Raw genomic sequence first — 19,015 nt, 5'->3', positions numbered from 1 at the left:
ACTATAGGGCTCTGCCATTTTAAAAAATACACTATTTCCTAACTATTCTGTGTTTGAATGATTGCAGGTGTTTTTTTAAAGTAATAAACTCTCACTAGTGAGAGGCTCAGAAAAGCTGTTTATAGTGGCTCCAGCTTGATAATGCATACAATTTTGCCCACTATTCCCTAAATAGATATATACTGCTAAGCAAATTTTTTCTTTTTCTCTAGTTTCTTATACACAGTAGCATTGCTAGTACACCACAACGTTTTTTCCTTCTCATATTCAAAATCTTAAGCAGCTCCAAAATCTACATATTTCAAATCATATGAAATCCTAGACTTTATATTTTAATGTCCAATGCCATATTGTAATGTTTCAGTTTTAGCTACAATGCTTAAACATAATTAAAATAATATACCCCAGAATTTTTACTGGCATGTCTCCAGCAGCTGCTATTTTTAAAGAAGAAACATTGCTTACATCAAGGTTTGATAAGGTTTGTTGATGTTGCCTCTTACTATAATTTTGAAATGTCATATTTATTAAACGTTTCTGTGAACTTTAAAATGTCCACTCCCATGCATTTTTTTTTCTCTCTCGCAAAGATTCATGCTCACTTCAAGTTTGTCAGTGCTGCCACCTAAGCTGTCCAAAGTCACTTTCCTGCATGACAGGAGAAACACCCATCTGTCATTTCATTTGCACCTCGAAATGGCAGCAGCTGCGGAAGAATAAAACAGCAGGAAAATTTTTATTGGACAGGAGAATGAGATGGTTCTGGCCTATTAAAATGGATATGTGTGTAACAGGGTCTCTGACTTCCAGGGCTATTCTCTGGTGCTACAGAAGATGGGCAACTAAGTATGTCAGTGATGGAGGCAAAATTTCTAGCATGGCTGACCAAGCCTCTGCTCTGCACCAGCCCATGCCAAGAAGCAGGTGAGTGCTCAGCAGGTGTCAGTCACTATTGGCTGGTCAACAGTGTTCAGCTTGCTTGGTTATTAAAACCTTTGCTTGCTCTGAGACTCAGAACTTTATTACCTGCCAATGTGAATTAGTCCAGTACCAAGCACAGCCAGCCCTGACTTATATTTCTGGACCTATAATTATGGAGGGATTTGACACTAGATATATGCAGTATTACAGGGAATTCTCAGAATAAATTGTATCCTTGTCTATCACTTAAATCTAGACAGAGCATAGACTTTGCATACTGAACAATGCTGGACGTTGGATGCCTGACTGAAATGATTATTCCCATTCATGCTTGTTATCAACACGCCTGTCCTAAATGTCCTAAAGAGACCTAAATCATGACAGTGATCAGTATCCTTAGATTTAGTGAGAATTGAGTTCTCATCTTAACCAAAATCATCCTTGCATTGATTTGTGTTCCCTGCAAATTGCTCTGCTGGTAGGCAGCATCAAACATCTGCAGTTACTCTCTGCTTGCACTCCTGGACAACTGCTGTTCACCTGTATTGGATTTTGGAAATAAACTCCTCAGCAGCAAATATTTTTCCCCTTCACAGGTTCAAAATAAGGGTTGGATGGGAAATAAAATAAATTTAGTGCATTATTCAGTACATGAGCATTTAAGATTAAAATTAGTTTGACTTTCATCTACTGGAGATTTCTTTACTTTTCCTTTCTGATAGTGGTGTGGTGATCCTGTCACGTTACCTTCAGTGACACTGAAAGGTTGTATTGAAGTGATCCAGCTCGCTTCCCCATTTGATACCTTGGTGGTATAATGTTCCAGGTGAACTAAGCTTGCTCTCTGGTGAAAGGGAACTTTTTTTTTCTCCTTGGACTTGCTTTTTTTTTCCCCCAATGAGATGCACACATATATACAAAAGAAATTTTTGCCTACACTTATCTCTACTTTTAGGTGATTAAATTTTGCATAAGTACCTATTATTAGATTTTAATATCTTTTTTTTTTTTTTTTTTGTCTTCATATAAAGTAACATCTGTGCTGACATGTTTATTTAAGCGCAACTGTATGTTTGCCACTGAAGTTGTTTGGCGTGTTTGAAAAACCAATACAAAATAGACGTGGTTTGATAGAAGGCTGCGCGGCCCCGGTGCTGCCTCGGCGGCGTTACGGGGGCAATCAGGTGGGCGCACCGCTCAGATGGTGGCCCACGGTCACTTCAGGGCCGGCCCCGCTCGGGCCGTCACGCACCCCCGCGCTGTTTCCAGCTTGCCCCCACCGAGCAGAACTGGCCAAGCCTTCGCTCCCGGGCCGAGCCGGGACCGGCCGGGCGATCCCGGGAGAGGCGCGGCCGCCCCGCCCCGCCCCGCCCTGCGGGCGGCCGGCCTTGGCGGTGCCGGGGGCTCCCCCTGCTGGCGGCCGACGGGAGAGCGCGGGGTGGGGGGCGCGGAGCGCGCCCTGCCCTGCCCGTCCCCCGCCGCCGGCGCTCCGCGCTCTGGCCCGCCCGTCCCCCTGCCCGCCTCCCTCCCGCACTGTCTGCCTCTCCCGCCGGGGACAACGCTAGCACCAACCCAGGGACCCTCTGCCACGGGGGCGCCGCCTCCCCCCCTCCCATCCCTTCTTCCCTACCTTTCCGCCTCGTACCCGGCCGGTGAGCGCCGCCGGCTCGCCCCGCCGAGAAGCCTGGGCGCCCCCCAGCCATCGCTGCTGCTCCCCATGGGGATCCGGGAGTTCCCCAACGGCTCCGCGCGGGGCAAAGCCGCCACGCTGTGAGTACCGCCGCGGAACGGGCGGGAGGGCTGGGAGGGACGGGGGCACCCCACCCCACCGCACCCCACCCCACCTCGCCCCTCTCGGCGGCGCCGCCCGCTCCCGGGCATCGCTCCGGTGGAGGGCGGCGAGGAAAGTTGCCGGCGTCGCGGGCGCCGGGCGGGCTCACCTGCCGGCGGGGGTCCCACTGCCCGCCGCCAACTTCGCCCTGGGCCGGGGGGAGCCGGCGGCGCTGGAACCCCGGCCCCGGGCTGACGCCCCACTCCCAACCCGCAGCGGCATGCGACGCTCCCCCGATGTCAGCCCCCGGCGGCTGTCCGACATCAGCCCGCAGCTGCGGCAGCTCAAGTACCTGGTGGTGGACGAGGCCATCAAAGAGGACTTGAAGTGGTCCCGCTCCGTGGAGGACCTCACCAGCGCGTCCGTGGGGCTCACCTCCATCGAGGAGCGCATCCTCCGCATCACCGGCTACTACGGCTACCAGCCCTGGGCCGCCAGCTACAAACGTGAGTCCCTGGCGCGGACGGGCTGGGGGGTTGCCAGGATGGCGGCGAGACGGAGCCGGCTGAGGGGTGTGGGTTCGAGGGGCCGATCGCTCTGTCACTGGAAAAAAGTCGCCCTGTGGGAGTAAGTGCTCTCACTCTCGGCGAAGAATTCTCTGCTCGTGTTGCCTGAGTCCTTAGGCAGTTGCTGGCTCACAGGAGCGTGGTGCTAAGAATGATGACAGCTAAATTCTGCTAAGAAAATAGGTCAAATATTTGTCTTAATGTTGCAGCCACACTTAGCGACGCTGATTATGGTGTTTGACAGCTGTGTAAGAGCTCCTGCACGTTCGTGCACACACCATTTCCACAAGTAACACGTTACGAGTGCGTCTTTCCATCGTTTTAGGAGTCTGTCCGATTTTCACAGCACTTGATCTGAATGATCTGTCTTTTCCTATGTCAAGTGGAACTGCTTTTTCTGTGTGCATGCATTTGAGAAAGAAGCTTCCTATGATATAAATACAAGGAGAGACATAGCTATATTCCTCCACATAGATGATTTACAAAGGAAGTGTTACCTTGAGTAATCGAAATAAACGAACTAGTATTTTCTGTGTGTAATGCCCCATTTCTTGCCCATCTTTCATCACCATGGTGGCAGTTGTATGAATTAAGAAGTTGTAGAATAGCTGACGAGTTAACTGAAGTAATAAAATTGTTTTGGTTGTCTTAATGTCATGTGTAACATCACAGGGGTTTTTGTTGTGAAAAGGATTCTGCTGTAACAGAAATCATGGCTTTGCTGGAAAGACTGGCTCTGATAAAGTGGTTGTTTTCATATTGTTCTTTCTTAACTATTAAGTGCAAATGTTCTGAAATATTTACTACTGGATTATCTCTTTGGCAGTGTGCTTAATAATGGAAGAGAATGATACAAGAAAGTGCGGCACGCAGTGCTAGTTCAGTTTTTCTCTGAAGAAGAGCTGCTCCTGATTGCCTGAAAATAGGACTTTACTAATAAATATTCCAATACTTCTTCTCTGTGAGCCTTTTTTTTTTTTCTTGATTGCAATTAAGACAGAAATATCAGATAGTTGCTATTTACTCCCTGGGAGTATGGTATATACTGTAAGAGCAATTCTATCGCCTGGATTGGGACTATTCTTGAGAGTAAAGCTTATTCAGGTCAGTTTTCAAGGATCAGATCATATGTGGATGCTAGACTGAGTTGGATGTTAATGATTTTATCTGGCAGAGTGACTAATAGTCTAGCTGAAGTCACACTGAGCTGCTATGGCTGAACCTTCTGAAATAATAAAGGTCATGCTGGCTCCTCAATTATAACCTATTTGTTGAAATTTATAACTCTGTCTGAAAAAGTTAATAGCAAGCCTAAGCCTGCTATTCTAGTTAGATTTTCTCTCATAAGTCATTCTGAATAACAAAATTACATACTTGAGTTATAATGGTGGGTGATAAATATACAAAGTGTCTGAGTTTCATAAATGTGAGTCTAAAAATAATAGGCTATGTGAAGTTGTTGCCAGTTTAAAATCCGATTTGCTAGGAATGTAGAAGAACATGCAGAAGAAAAGACCCATCTCTGTGGCATGGCTGAAGCAGAGCTGTGTTGATTTGCATCAGCTGAATAGCTGACTGAATACGTGTAAATGGGGTATATCATGAAAAGTGGGAAGACAACTTTGTCATAGATGCTTCAAAATTTCTTTAAATACTTTTTCAATTTGGGCTTATGCCCAGTTTTGGGTTCAGGACTTTCCTTGTGACTTTCCAGTTAGAAGATTTAATTGGCTCAAGTACTGTAAACAAACGATTTTTATTAAGTTCAAATCACAACCTGGGTACTTTTTGTCATCTTGTTTTGCATGCTTGTAGATGTTTGGGTGCTTTTGGAACTATGATTATAATTACAGAGTGCATTAATAATGGACCTGCTTTCTGGAAAATAAGTCCATAATCTAGTATAATCTAGATGTATTTAGTCTCTCTCTCGGTGACATACTTTTTATTGTAACTAAATCCGCTGTAGGACCAGATCTACTTCTTTTGCACTGAAGTGTGTTCCTTTCATACTTCACTTATGCTGCTTATATATTATGTATATGTACATATGTATAAAATTGTTTGCGGGACTCAAAAAGCTTTTGCTCATTTGTTGTTGTTGTTGTTGTTGGGGTGTTTGTTTGTTTTTTTAGCTAAACTACATTAGGGAAACTACCAGAGATAATCCAAGGTAGTATTGCCATGACCCCAAAACTTGCTTGGAGAAAAGTTTTGTTGTGGTAAAAAACCCAACAATTTAAAACATACTGGTATGCCTCAAGGTTATGTATCAACTCCAGTATTTAATATACTTATAAATTAATAGGAAAGAGAGGAGGAAGTGAAAATCTGCTGAAGACATAAACTGATATGGATTTGACAGAACAAGAAAGGACTAGTTATATTACTTTAGGGATACCTGGCCCAGCCAGCTGACTTGCCAAAATGTCAACACATGTCATTCAGTTATCATAAAATGAAGCTTCATGTCTCCTGAAAAATGCCAAGATTACCTGCCACTTTTCACATTACATCGGCTGGTGAGATTGGGACTGTTCACAGCTCAGGGAAGACCTCTGCTGTTTGACTGAACTTGCAAACCAGATTTGAAGAATTGGAATAATGTAATGTAGTTCCCGTGTGTTAGGATTCCTTCAGAGACTTTAGTGAAATATGGTAATATTGCTTATCTCCTCTCAAAAAATATTACAGAAAGCTCTGAGATGAGCAAGGAGAAAGAGTACAATCTGTAAAGAGTCTCAAGAGCTTTGGCTGTTTACCTTAAAGAGGTTGAAACAAAAATATGGAGAGTGCTGACACATATTTCTCAGGTAGGTAGAGAGTTTTTCTTTTTACTCTGCCATAAAAGAAAAACAGACAGTCAAAGAAGCGGAAGAGCCATCAATTAAAGACTGATAGAAGAAGAAATAATTTTTAAGAAAACATGTAATTTATTCTTGAGATGAAGATTTCAAGGGATTGTAATAGATAGCAGTGACAAAATCTAGAATTGTAATAAGTTGGGAAAAATATTGGAGAGAATATTAAACTTCATTATGCAGAATTCAAATTAGCCCCTGTTAGGCTGTGAGGAGGCTTCTTTTTGAGGGTTTCTTGTGCTTCCCTCCATAACTTCTGCCCACCTTTAAAAGAGGGTAGAAGTGTGTTCTGATCCAATCTGGTACTTATTATTTTTCTGAAATTCTCACTGTTGGTTTTCAGGGTAAATAGTTATAGGCATAACTGCTCTCCAGTCTAAATCAAACATTCGTATTTGTCCCATGGGGAATATTTTGCAGCATCTGATTTGATTTTTCAAATACAATTCAGAGGGGAAGAAACACATGTAAGATGCAGTTAGATTGTAGAATCATAATCTGATGCAGCTACATCAGTAACAGGGCTCAATATTTGTGAAATCCTCATTATCAGTAAGAGGCATATTAAAGGATTTTTAATATGCAAATAATCAAAGAATTTAATTTTGAAAAGTGTAAAAGCAACACCACAAAATCTGCAGATTCCAGTGTTGTATGGAGATCAAGCTATTGTTAGAGCTATATTAACACTACAGTTCTTTTCCATGAAGGTTAAATGAATTATCATGATTTCTGCCTCTTGAAAGCCTGAGACTTCAGTTGAAGAGCACAGGCAAGTTTGAAGGTGAACAACCGTATTTTAAGTTTTCATTTCACACCATTGTCAGTAGGAGTTAGTTTTCTAAATATTTTTAGAAGTATAGTTCCCTAGGAGCTTTTTTGCACTTAAGAAATACAAGTGTCACTAAACTCTTGAACTGTCTTCCTGATAAGTATGGAAGACCTGTCTACTTTAATGATTGTAGCAATTGGCAAGGTGCTTGTTTCCACAGGAAATGTGCACAGCTATCACCTTTGCCAAACATTCATTTTGCTCTACATTAACTAGGTCTATTTTGTGGTGATTCAATGTTACAGTCTCTCATTATGTGATTAGTGTTTTAAATACATTCACGTGGGCTTGAGCCAGCTATCTCTATTTTGCAATCTTTGCCTCTTCCTACAGAATACCTGCTTCTACTCTTTGTTTAGGACTTGGATCTTTCTTTTAAAGCAGGGACTTTCGTATATCCTTAGCACATGTTCCTAAATACAGACTTATGGACAAATCGGGATGTTATGGACAAATCGGAATTATCTGGGTCCTGGCTTCCAACTTTTATTCACTTACGTTCTTTATGTGCTTACAGATGTTTCTCTCCCTGCAGAAAGAGCATTAAGAGAACAGTATATACTTCTAACTCCTTTCAGTTCTATTTACTAGTAATTGACCAATGTCTGTGGTTCATGGCTTGTGAGCATACATTTCTTTGAGACTTTGACCTTGTGAATAATCCCAGGTTGTTCCAATTATAAGTTTTAAGTGACATGATGTTTAGGTGAAAGGGAAAGATTGTGGTCAGTAACTGAAGTTCTCTGGCTCTGCTTCTCCCTACTACTTGAAATACTAGTTTTCATATTTGTAACATTTCTTCATGTTTTTTTCAGCAATAACCAAATAAACCATGACATTTTAATGCCCAGAATTTCAATGTAGTACTCATACAGCATGTAGCACATTAGGTCTTGACCTGAATGTGGAATTTAAGTGCTATCACAAATAGAAGTAACTTATTGGAACACACTGGCTGAATAGCCTGAACATTGTTCAGAAAGCGTAATTGTCTGAGTATGAAAATCATAGAATCATATCATAGAATGATTTGCATAAGAAGGGACCTTATAGATGGTCTAATTCCAACCCCCCTGCCACGGGAAGGGGGCACCTTCCACTGGACCAGCTTGCTCAAAGCCCCATCCAACCTGGTCTGGAACACTTTCAGGAATGGGGCATTCATAACTCCTCTGGGCAAACTACTTCCAGTTATAGACTTTAATAGTCTTTCAAGATAGTAATTTAGTTGGTTGTAGCTAATTAAACATACGAGTACTGTAGCCTTATAAATATTAGAGTATCAGTTACACAGCTAAAGACCAGTGTTTCTGACTGATCCCCAGTGTTCCTTGTGATCTTCTTTTTATATGCCACTGAATGCTGAAATTTCACAGTTGCTAAACGCAAATCCAGAGGGGATATGAATCAGGAGAAATTTGTGCAAATACCATTTTCTCATATTTGCATCAGAGGGAGAATTAAACTTACTTTTTGAGGTGGTATACTCAGAAGTTCAAAGACAGAAGTAGTTTTCTCTGGGGAAAGCCATTTTCAGGCCATCTAAGCAATTTACTTAGACTGATTGCTTGTTTTCTTGCTTTCCAGTACATAAATACTGAATGTAATACACTTATAACTAATACTTGGTGGTATCGTTCTGGTTGCTGTTTCTGAGGTCAAATGATTATGTGAGAATTTTTCTTTTCAGGTGAAAACATGAGAGTAACTTCTAGGTGTCTTGCTTGGGGGAGAAACTTGGATAGCTACCCCAGGGTCAGTCTATAGGTCAATACCCCCATTCCCTCTTGAAGCTTAGAAAATGACTAAAAATATGTGTTTTATCTTTCTTTCTTTCTTTCTTTTTTTTTTTTTTTTTTTTTTTCTAAGGTGTGATTCATTTTTTAATCAATGCTCTTCAGCTCGTCATTGGCAGTACTAACATAACTAATTGTTATGCTGGCAAGAAAACCTAAGAAAACACATTAACTCCTGCAAGTGAAAGAAAGCAGTGATGAGGAATTGCATTGCAGATTTAAAAGTACCATAGCATGTTGTTTCAAACGGCTGCTGCAAGCTAAACCTATGTGTGGTGATACATGAACCAGGGATATTACTGGTTTATTTCCATATGATGCCTCACACAAAAACTTCTAAAGCCATTTCCTCATATATTAGTAGTCAGCCTAACTGAGAAGAACTGTCCCAAGAAACAGTCTTTTAAAATATTTCAGAGACCTAATCACAAGTCTGCAGTGGATGCCCCAGAATATTTCAGGATATATTTCTGTTTTGAAAGGGAATCCATTGACTCCCATGGGTGTTAACTCTTTGGGTGGTCTTGCAAGACAGAGTGAACTCAATCCAGCCTCAGGAGTACACATGCTGAATGCTGAGCAGCTGCAATGATACCACATGAATATTTAAAGAAAAAGGAGATTGAAATATAGCCAGCCTTTCAGGAGCTTCTTTTTCAAGGCAATTCCAATAGAGAAGAAACTTGAGGGTTCTTTGATTTTTGAAAAATAATAAGAATTTTTGGTTAATGCCAAGTAGAAAACTGGTCTCTGTTACAATATAGAGCTTGATTAATCACAACATTTTTAAGTTTTGAATTTCTTGCTGGCAAGCCAAGCAAATTGTAATTTAAAGTGTTTGGCTAAACATTTTTGATTATTTAATAAATATTTAGTGAATCATAAATGTTTAGTGAACATTTAGTATCTTTATTGTTTACTAAACAATTTTAATTGTGTAGTGTTAAGTAACCACTGCTTTTAACTCAGAAGATGGATAAATACTTAATACTTTGTATCTAGTTTTCACTGTGAAGAAACTAAAAATTACCACTAACAAAATGGCCCCTCTTTTTTTGCTTGTTTGCTATTTAAACAAATAATCAGTTGCTTTCAACTTTTTTTTTTTTTTCAGTGCAGCTTTAATTCACATCATCTTCAGTATGGCATTTATACAAAACAGTCCATGGGACAGCAGTTAGGAATCTGTTGGCTTCAAGCATTCATTTTATACCCTTAACGAATAACATTGAATGTTGCTATATTAGAATATAACCACTGAAGCCTACTGAAAACCTACTACTAAGGCTGGTTGCACAACTTTGCAAAGTCAGGGCCCATGTTAACAGTTTTGAAGAGTGTCACCTGGCATTTGAGAATCCCTTCACTGGAAAACTGTATTTTTCTTTTAAATAGAAATGTGAACATGTTCACTAATCAACGTGTTGAATCCATAATAATGGATTGTTGCTAAAAACACATACTACTCTGAATTGATATGGAATAATGAGGGAGCAAGCTAATTTGTGAAAAAATAATTTGGAAACTATCAAGAAATATGAACAAATGGTCATTTTTGGAACTATGTGTATTGGAGACCCTTCATCAGGATAAGTTACTGTAATAATTCTGGGGTGTACTGTGTGCTATATATTTGCAACTTTAATTAAGATTTCTTTAACAAAAGCGATTAATTGCATGAGATAATGGCATTGGAATCAGACTACAGAGTCTTCATTAGTTTACTGTAGTATCAGATACTGTTGCGTAACTGGAATGTTACTGAAACACAAAGCCACAAAAGGACAAAGACTCTTGGTCCAAGATGTTTGTCCCTCTTAAAATTGCTTAATGTGTCACCAGCAGTGCTCATTAGCCTAATAGCTAATTTTATTAGATTCTATCTCGTGTCAGGGCTGTCTTCCAGGTGAGTTTTTGTGCCCTGATCTTTCTTCAGTGTAATGAGGTGTTTGTGTTTCATATTCCTTGTGTAAATTGCTGATAATTGCTGACATTTACTTGAGATCAAATAAGCCTCAAGAGAAAGAGAGGGATGGCAATCTGGTGTAGGGGAAGGTGTACCCTGCCAATGGCAGGGAGTTGGAACTAGATGATCTTTAAGGTCCCTTCCAACCCACGGCATTCTTTTTAACTTTAGAAAAGTAAAAAAAAAGGCCACTTTGCCAAGTGCCCTTCTCTGAAACACAAGGGTATAGTTCTGTCCCTCTTGTTTTGGAAGCTGAAGCCATAGACATTGCTAGTGAATGATGATTACTCTGAGAACAGTAATACAACGAGCATTTATGTTCGTAGAAAGAAACTTCTCTGCAGATCGTGGTTCCTACCTAGGGAATAGCTTGCCTTTGTGCAATACATCTCATTGTAGAAACCACTTCCCTAAGCATTTTTGATTCTCTGATTATCTTCACTAGGCACATATTCTTTCATTCCTCAGTGCATCCTTGGAAAAAAAAAAAAGATGCTGTGATAATATGGAAGGCCACAGAGAAATATTTGCTTTATGAACAGTCTGTGAAATATTCCTTGGATTGGAGGGATGCAGGAGCAATATTCCCTGATATAATTTTCTTTAAACCTTGCGAAGCTCGTTCTGTACTCAGCTCCCCTTAGAAAAAAATGCCTCTAAATGGTTTCAGACACCTCTGTTTTTCCCTGGAACTCGAGGTTCTTTTTTTCTTTTTACAAAATATGCCTTATTTTGTTTCCTGTGATTTTGTTTCCATGAGTGTGTCTGGCCAATATAAGAATTGGTCTGTTTTCTGAGAAAAGCTATTTCAGTAGTGTAGGAATTCAGGAGGCCTCACATTTCGAAAAATAACAATATCACGTAGCCAACAGGATATGTTAACTCAGCAAACCAATCACGTGGGGCAAGGAAATTTGAATATTTGAGCTTCTCCAAGACAAGGGAATGTAAAAGTGGCTGCTAGTGCATTTATAGGACCTTAATCTTGCAAATAAATGTTCTTTTTGCTTTGCTGTAACTGTGTTCTGTGGAATAATTAGTGAAGAGGGTCTCTGTATGTCTAAAGGAAGTAACTAGATTTTCAGTTTTGAACGCTGGTGCAAAGTCCTACCAATCTCACTGCAGTATAAATAATGTGGTATAGCTGATCTGATAGTCACAATCCAATGGGTTTTCTTTTCTTCCTTGACTTTTACATCAGAAATACCACAGATTTGATGCTTTTCCTCACTATCTCCACATCAGCTAAGGTAGCAAAGTAGCGTGGAAGTTGAGCTTGTTGTCCACTGTACAAGTTGAGTAGGCCAAGTCATTCCACTCTTAATTTCACTGACAGATGTGCTATTTGTAGCCCTGTGGCAGCCTGGGGGCTCTACCTCATCCAGAGTATCTTACTTTGGCTTTGCCAGATCCATGCAATTGTGTGAACAGAGTATAGGTTTGTGCTCAGGTGGGAAGTGAAGTGAGGACCTGCTCCTTCAGGGTTGACGTGCTTGTGAGGATGGTGATGGTCTTTTCATGATCATGTCCTGAAAGCCTGAAGTTGGCTTTGCTATTTCAAACAGTACAGTGTGGTTTATTGGGTGTTCAGCAGGGATTATCTGTTTGCAAATTTTTGCCCTAGCTGAAATAGTTGGTGCCAGGATTAACATCAACCGTGCAGTGTTTTCACCATGAAACAGGAAATACAACTTCATGGCTTTATGATTTTGTTGTCTCTCCTGCTCACTTTATGCAATGTGTTTTTGTAACTTTAGTCTGATTTAATTAAATATGCAGCGGTTTGTTTTGGATAAGCTAACATGGTAATAGTCTTATGGTAATCATGTTTAATTTTTTCAGCTTAAACACTAGCTACTGCTTATGGTTTTGGTTAGCACTTTCCATGGAACAGAAATTAATAACAGAAAACATATTGTTCCCTGTACTTTTGCTGAAGTGATTTTTTGCTGTGCAGCACTTTTAGTTTTCCACTGGCCTGGTAATTTCTCAGTTGAGGATCATTCTTCAGAATTCTTCAGAAACAAGATGTTTATAATGTAAAGAAATATGTTTAGATTTGCTTTTCAGAGGCTAGTGAAAGAGAAGAAATGACAAAATAATGTAAAGTGGAAAAAGGCCAAAAAGCAAAACCCTTAGAATCAGTAGAGCCATGGAAAATGTCTGTAGTCGAAGACCTCTTAAATGACTGCATTCCCACAGTTGTTGGCATGTAAGACTTAGGATGATCCTCTTAGAGGATGAAGTGTGGAACTGGATCTCTGGTTCAGTTAATAAAATTACTTCAGAGTCTTTGGGAATTATTTCATACACAACTTATTTAATAAATGACTTCTTTATTTCCTTTTCATGTTTCAAAGACAGAAAGAAAACTTTCTTTCAAACTTTACACCTTAGTAACGTGTAGTTCAATATCTGTAGGAAATTATTTGTCTTTTGCAGATAGTGATTTCAAGAAGTAGAGAGCTGTATATGTGTTCTGACTTCATACAGGGTGAGAAGTAGTTTTATAATATTTTTCCAAATGGAAACAAAAATGGGAGTAAATCACAGAAGAATGGATGAGTAATTTCTTTGTAGAGAAATGCACGAACAAGAAACACATCTTGAATCTTCTGGGAACAATACTTTGTGCCTCCTGTTGCTTGTATCTGCACAGTAGAAGTTGGATCTCACTGGAAATCATTCTGGCAAAGAATATTAGGCATTCTGTATTTACTTCTACAAAACAAAAAGATTTTTGCACAGCATCTTTATAGGAATCTTTGCTATAAATATTACTTTAAGAGGACTCACATCTGTCAGACAGTGTTCTATTTCTGCATGTCAAATTCTTTTACATCCTACAATAACACGTCTCTAAAAGCACAATATCTCTTGTCTATATAATAAAAATACAGTTGAAGTGGGATTGATACCAGAATCTTTAGAGAGTAAGCCTAGGCTCTCTTGTGATTCCCTCAGTACTTTTTGTTTCTTGATGAGCTTACTGAACAAAGGAAGCTGGGAAATGCACATCCAGTAAAACACTTTCGGATCAAAGTAATGTATTATTTGGATCTGCACTCATAACAATAAGAGAGAATTAGAAAAGCTGTTGGGAAGAATCCCTAACTCCAGCCAAGCTCATGGCACTTTTCTCAGTAACTTCAGTCAAGCCAGATTTCACCCACCAGGCTTAAGTCTTTGAGTTTGCCTTTTAAGCAGGCTTCCTGCTTTGTATGCTGAACATTTGTTCCTAAGGCAACTGCATCCAATTACACCTACCCATACATGGTTTTTATTCTATGTTTCTGAGCACTACTGAGGAGCTCTATTTAAACCATAGAATAATTATTTCTTTTAATAGATGTGCAATTTTAAATTTCTTTAATCTTAAACTTGCTGCTTAGTACTTAATAGCTTGTCCCAACATGGGTAGAAAGCATCTACAGAAATTGAGAAGAGACCACTCTTTCTTCCTGTTACCTAGAAAACTGACTACCAGAGCCCAAGTGCTGAAAGGAGTATGAATATATATACAATTATTTACAGTTTTAGATTAGGAGTTAAGGATTGAGATCTTTAACAGGGTGTGCTGTAGAAGCACCAGTATAGGAGGAGAAAGCCCTCAAACAGGTCTGTTACCAGTAGAAAATTCTGTATTTTCTTAAGTTCAAACTCCCTAATTAATAATATAAATATATAAATAAAATATTGTTCATGCCTTTCCACCTCACATGAAGACAATCTGCCTTTACTAGCTTGGGGAACATTGAATGGATCTCAGACAGAAGTCCTCTAAAACAGTAAAAGAAAGGCATTCTAGTTAAAAGCTATAGCTTGGAAGCCAGTTAGGCTTTGGGATCCATGACTCAATCAAATGAGGAATAAGAACATATAAAACCAGGCCTCTTTGCAAATGTAGACAAAGGGCAGTGTGCAGTGAGATGGAATTACAGTGTTCTTGGAGAAATTTGAAATGCTAAAGATAACAAGATAACAAAATTTTGTAGGTTTGGCTTAGGTGTTGTTTTTTTCTTTTTATTGTTAAACTATCCCAACACAAAGCCATACGAATGACAGGATATGGCTTGGAGAAACTCCTAGGTAAAGTTTAAAACCTATCTAATGAAACTGGTTGATTGGCTTAGTGAATAACCTCTTATCTCCTTATTTTCAAAGGCCAAAATTGTTCAGTATTCATGTTGGTAAAACTCTGATAGAAACTAAGAGGAATTTTGCCTAACTAAAACCAACAACTAAAATGGTGTGAAGGAATGCTGCAGTCCTGAAGGGAATTGAGGATTCTGGTCTGACTCTGTAACAGGTTTGTGGAACTTGTGCTGTTTGGCAAGCTTGGACACTCTTAAATCTCCAAAGAGTCACAGAGCATGCTAGCCAAAGTATCTTTACAAACACATATTGCTATCACAAGGCTAGAGTCTCTTTTCATATTTGAACATGTTCTGCACTTTTCAAAGGAAAGTGGATCTTGTCCCACCCTCCACCTGAGAGCGTTCCTGTTGCAATTATCTGTTGATGTAAACTTGTATGGTAAATTCCCTTCCAACCAAGAGCATTCCTCTTGTGAACATCTAGTGAATTCCTTTGTTTCCTTCACTTTGTTTCCATGCAGAAGGCAATTAGACAGTTTTGGATCCTCCAGTCATTTATAAGAAAATGATCCTTCTCATTTGTGCCAGCTGAGGACAGCACGAGAGCAATGAAACTGCCTTTCTATCTGGAGCAGTTCAAAATAGGAAGAGGTAAAAAAATCTCAAATGTTGAGCCAATTAGGATCTTGAAAAACATTTTTGGAGGGACGTTTGTAGAACCTAGTCAAAGTTGCATGCCTGTTTCTAGGAATTGTGCCAGAGAAATAAGAGAGATCTAGATCAACAGGTGTAATATGAGTTAACATCTTGGATATTAACCACTCTAGCTGAATTACATGCATTGTAGAATAATTGGAAGATAAAAAAGCATCAACATGTTGCAGAAAGGATGTGTAGCTCTCAGTTAATGTAGTTAGTTGCATTGTAATCTGCTTTGTGTAACAGCAGCCTGTTGTACCGAAAGTGATCATATGAATCTTAGCTCAGTGTTGAAACTGGAGAATTTCTCTGACGATAACCAACCTTGCAAGTCTGATCTTTCTTGCTTTTTTTTTTTTGTTACTGTTGATTTATTTCTAGTAGGCTGACTTATTCTGACATCTCATAACGATGATTTCATGAGAGGTTTTTGTGAGGTAAAATTGGAGCAATTCTCAACCATTACATACTTAATATATCGCAAATAATTTTTCATTTATAAGCTTTTTGCACTAACAAATGAGAGAAGTTTAAACCTTATAGTAGTTCCTAGAAGGTAATGTTTCAGGCATGTCAGCGTTAAAAAAACATTTAGACAAAACCCTTAATAATATGCATTAACTTTTGGTCAGCCCTGAAATTGGCAGTTGGACTAGATGGCCATGTTCTGTTTTATTCTATTCTTCATCTCTCTCATAATTTTTTTATGTTAATGTTCCACCATTAAAATATTAAGAATCTTATCCAGTAACCAAAATAATAGATGAAAATACCCATGGGTATAATTACAGCATCATGCCTCTCCTTTATATTTGAAAGATAGAGGTCTTCAGTATTTTTTATGCAATAAAAAATGAGAGAGATATATTTCCCTGGAGCTGCTAAAGTTTCAAGGAAGTGTCTCTGCAACTGTTTGGTACACAAGTTTCAAGCTTGCAAAATTATATGTGAGTAACTTAAGCTGTGTGATAGCTGTGTGACTAAAATGATTTGTTTCCATACATTAGCTTTGAGGATGTTAATTATTTGTATTGTCCCAAATAGTTGGTTTCAGCTGACAGTGAATGAAATTTCTTTTGAAAATATTGATTTAATATTCTTCACATTATAAAATATTTGTTTGTCTATGCTAATTATAGGTGTCTAGGAGATTGTATCATTACTCTCATATATAAATTGTAAGTCAATTTTTGTGTGAAGAAACCAAATAATTTTTTTGTACAAACATAAATAATTCCATACATTGTTGAAATACTTCAGTTCTCTTAATAATTTTTCCTTTTCAACATAATCACTGGTTTCTGTGTTTTAATTTTTTTCAAAAAATTAAAATTCAGTCTGATCCTGTCATTTTTCCAGAATGTAATATAACTCAGAGTAATTCGCATGTGCTGAGCAATTAAGCTTGACGCAGAGTTCTGTCTATAAGGAAAAATTCTTATGAGAGAGTTTATTTATGGTTTATTTAATGCAAATTAAAACCTGTATAAATTAGTGTTTGGATGGATGTTTGACTGATTTCAGAAAAATATATTTCTCCTGGTAATCCTGAGTGAGCAATTAAACATTATAGCAACATCTTGAAAAATGAAGACTTTGATACCTTGTTTACAAGAAGCACCATTTCATTAAGCACAAAATCCTCTTCAAACCAAATACATCACTGGTTTTATTTAAATTGGTTCTCTCTTGACTTCTTGGAATAAAGTACTACTTAAACAGCACAAACTTGTAGAATCCAGCTTAAAACAAGTAGCTTGAAAAAAGATAATAAAGGCAATTATAAATTGTAGAGTTTGAGGAAAGCAGCATTGAATTTCCAAATATCCAGCTAAAAAAAATACTAGTTCAGATGTTCAGATGTCCTGGATCCCAATGTGGCATGTGACGACTAATTTTAGCTACCTTTTTTTTTTTCTGGTGTTTTTGTGTTTGGTTGGTTGCTTTGGGATTTTTTTGTTTGTTTTTTTGTGTGTTCAAATTTAACTCTGGGTCAAGTTTTTGTAAAAAGAAAAAAAATTGTCATGCGCAAGTCTTATAGACTTGTAGACTCACATGGAACACAAGTCATCTTGTTCTATATAAATATCACTTAAGGGACAGTAATCTTTAAGTAGCCACAGTTAGCCACACTTTATTTGCAAGTGACTACATGTGATTTGATCAAGGAGAATGGGGGTAGAGGGGGAGAAATTCATCTTACCTACTGGGAAGTGAGTCATGTGGGAAGCTGTACTGTTGCTTTCTGTTCTCCAACCACTGCTGTTACTGCTTGGGTGCAAGATTTGTCCACTTTGCATGGGAAGGAAAGAGCAAGGGAGAGTTTTGTGATGGAAATGGTGCTGAAGTTTGGACAAAGACTCACATGAACATCAGGGCAAAATCCACTATACAATTTTAAATTTTCTTTTTCCCTCCTAAAATACAAGTCACTTCATTTGTGTGATGTACAGTTGCAAGTCCTCTCTGGATATGTTAGCAAATTGTCATATTCAACAAGGCAAATATGAATCAGTCTTCCAAATTGAATTGCACTGCATTGTGGCTTGGATAGCTGTCTAATGGCTAAAGCCTACCTGGTGTAGACTTTTGCAAAGAGAGGGAATTGGCAAAGGCAGGAAAAGGAAGGGTACCAGTTTTTATTCTTGAATCAAACACACCAATTTATCAGTGCTTTAGATAATAAGTTCCAGGCAATAGCAGCCTGGAAAGCTAGAAATAGTTGAGTTTCAATTACCTACACTAATTTTCAAGTTCTGAATGGCTGGACAAAGACTGAGATTCCCCCCAAAGCCTTGGTTAGTCTAAGTTCAATTAACTCCAGTGAGAGTTAGATCCTCAGGGTCTCTGGCTTAGATTCATTCTGACTTGGTCTTCATTTAGACTGTCTTGTCTTGGTAGTAGAGTTTCTGCATGGTATAGCCTGGGATCTGTGACTACCTGCGTGTCATTCTTCTCTGAGAAGAACTATGTGTTCTGGTTTGGCACCATGTCTGATCCCCATCTTGTAGTTTATTCTCTCACTCAGGGCCCTTAACTGCTTCCTTTCTGCTGTCTCTATCCCATTTACTGCTTCATGTATCTTCTCTCAACTACTGATGAATTTTTTTCCTCATCTGTTTAGGTTTCTTATTTGTCACTGTTAGGTCTCTTTCTTTCTTCTGATAGCTGGCTGCACTACTAGCTGCATGCTAGTCATGGATAGGTAAAGATCAGATCTAAAAGAAAAAGCAATTCAGAAACACTAATAACATCCTGGGCACTGATGTGCTGAAAAGAAAAACTGCTATGTTCTGAATTTTATACAGGAAACACGAAGAGATAAGGTAGCTAGTGCCAACAGAGGTGGCTCTCAAAGCACTTAGGGAAAAATGGCAAAGGGGGAGGCTGGGAAATCATGAGTTATGCTAGTTAATTTGAACATTTAAAATGAGTGAATGTAAGTTTCTAAATTGAGAGAGGGTTTCGAGTTGCTTTATGAAAGGATCTGTACAACTCCTGGGCAC

The 19,015-nt window shown here is 39.0% G+C and overlaps 1 protein-coding gene across 1 annotated transcript in view; it reads left to right on the top strand.

Annotated features, from left to right (window-relative positions):
- Positions 1–2,533: 2,533 nt before the first annotated feature.
- The window catches only part of SLC35F3 (solute carrier family 35 member F3), a 167,323-nt gene continuing 150,841 nt past the window's right edge, over positions 2,534–19,015 (top strand). Inside the window, exons 1-2 of the mRNA XM_050314204.1 lie at positions 2,534–2,691; positions 2,969–3,198. Of these exons, the coding sequence (XP_050170161.1) occupies positions 2,639–2,691; positions 2,969–3,198 (283 nt within the window). The 5' untranslated portion in view covers positions 2,534–2,638. The remainder of the gene's footprint in view (positions 2,692–2,968; positions 3,199–19,015) is intronic.

Source organism: Myiozetetes cayanensis, unplaced genomic scaffold, assembly GCF_022539395.1.
Source record: "Myiozetetes cayanensis isolate MyiCay16 unplaced genomic scaffold, myiCay2020 scf2-11, whole genome shotgun sequence".
In the NCBI taxonomy this organism is placed as follows: domain Eukaryota; kingdom Metazoa; phylum Chordata; class Aves; order Passeriformes; family Tyrannidae; genus Myiozetetes; species Myiozetetes cayanensis.
This window is presented reverse-complemented; position numbering and strand designations above follow the sequence as displayed.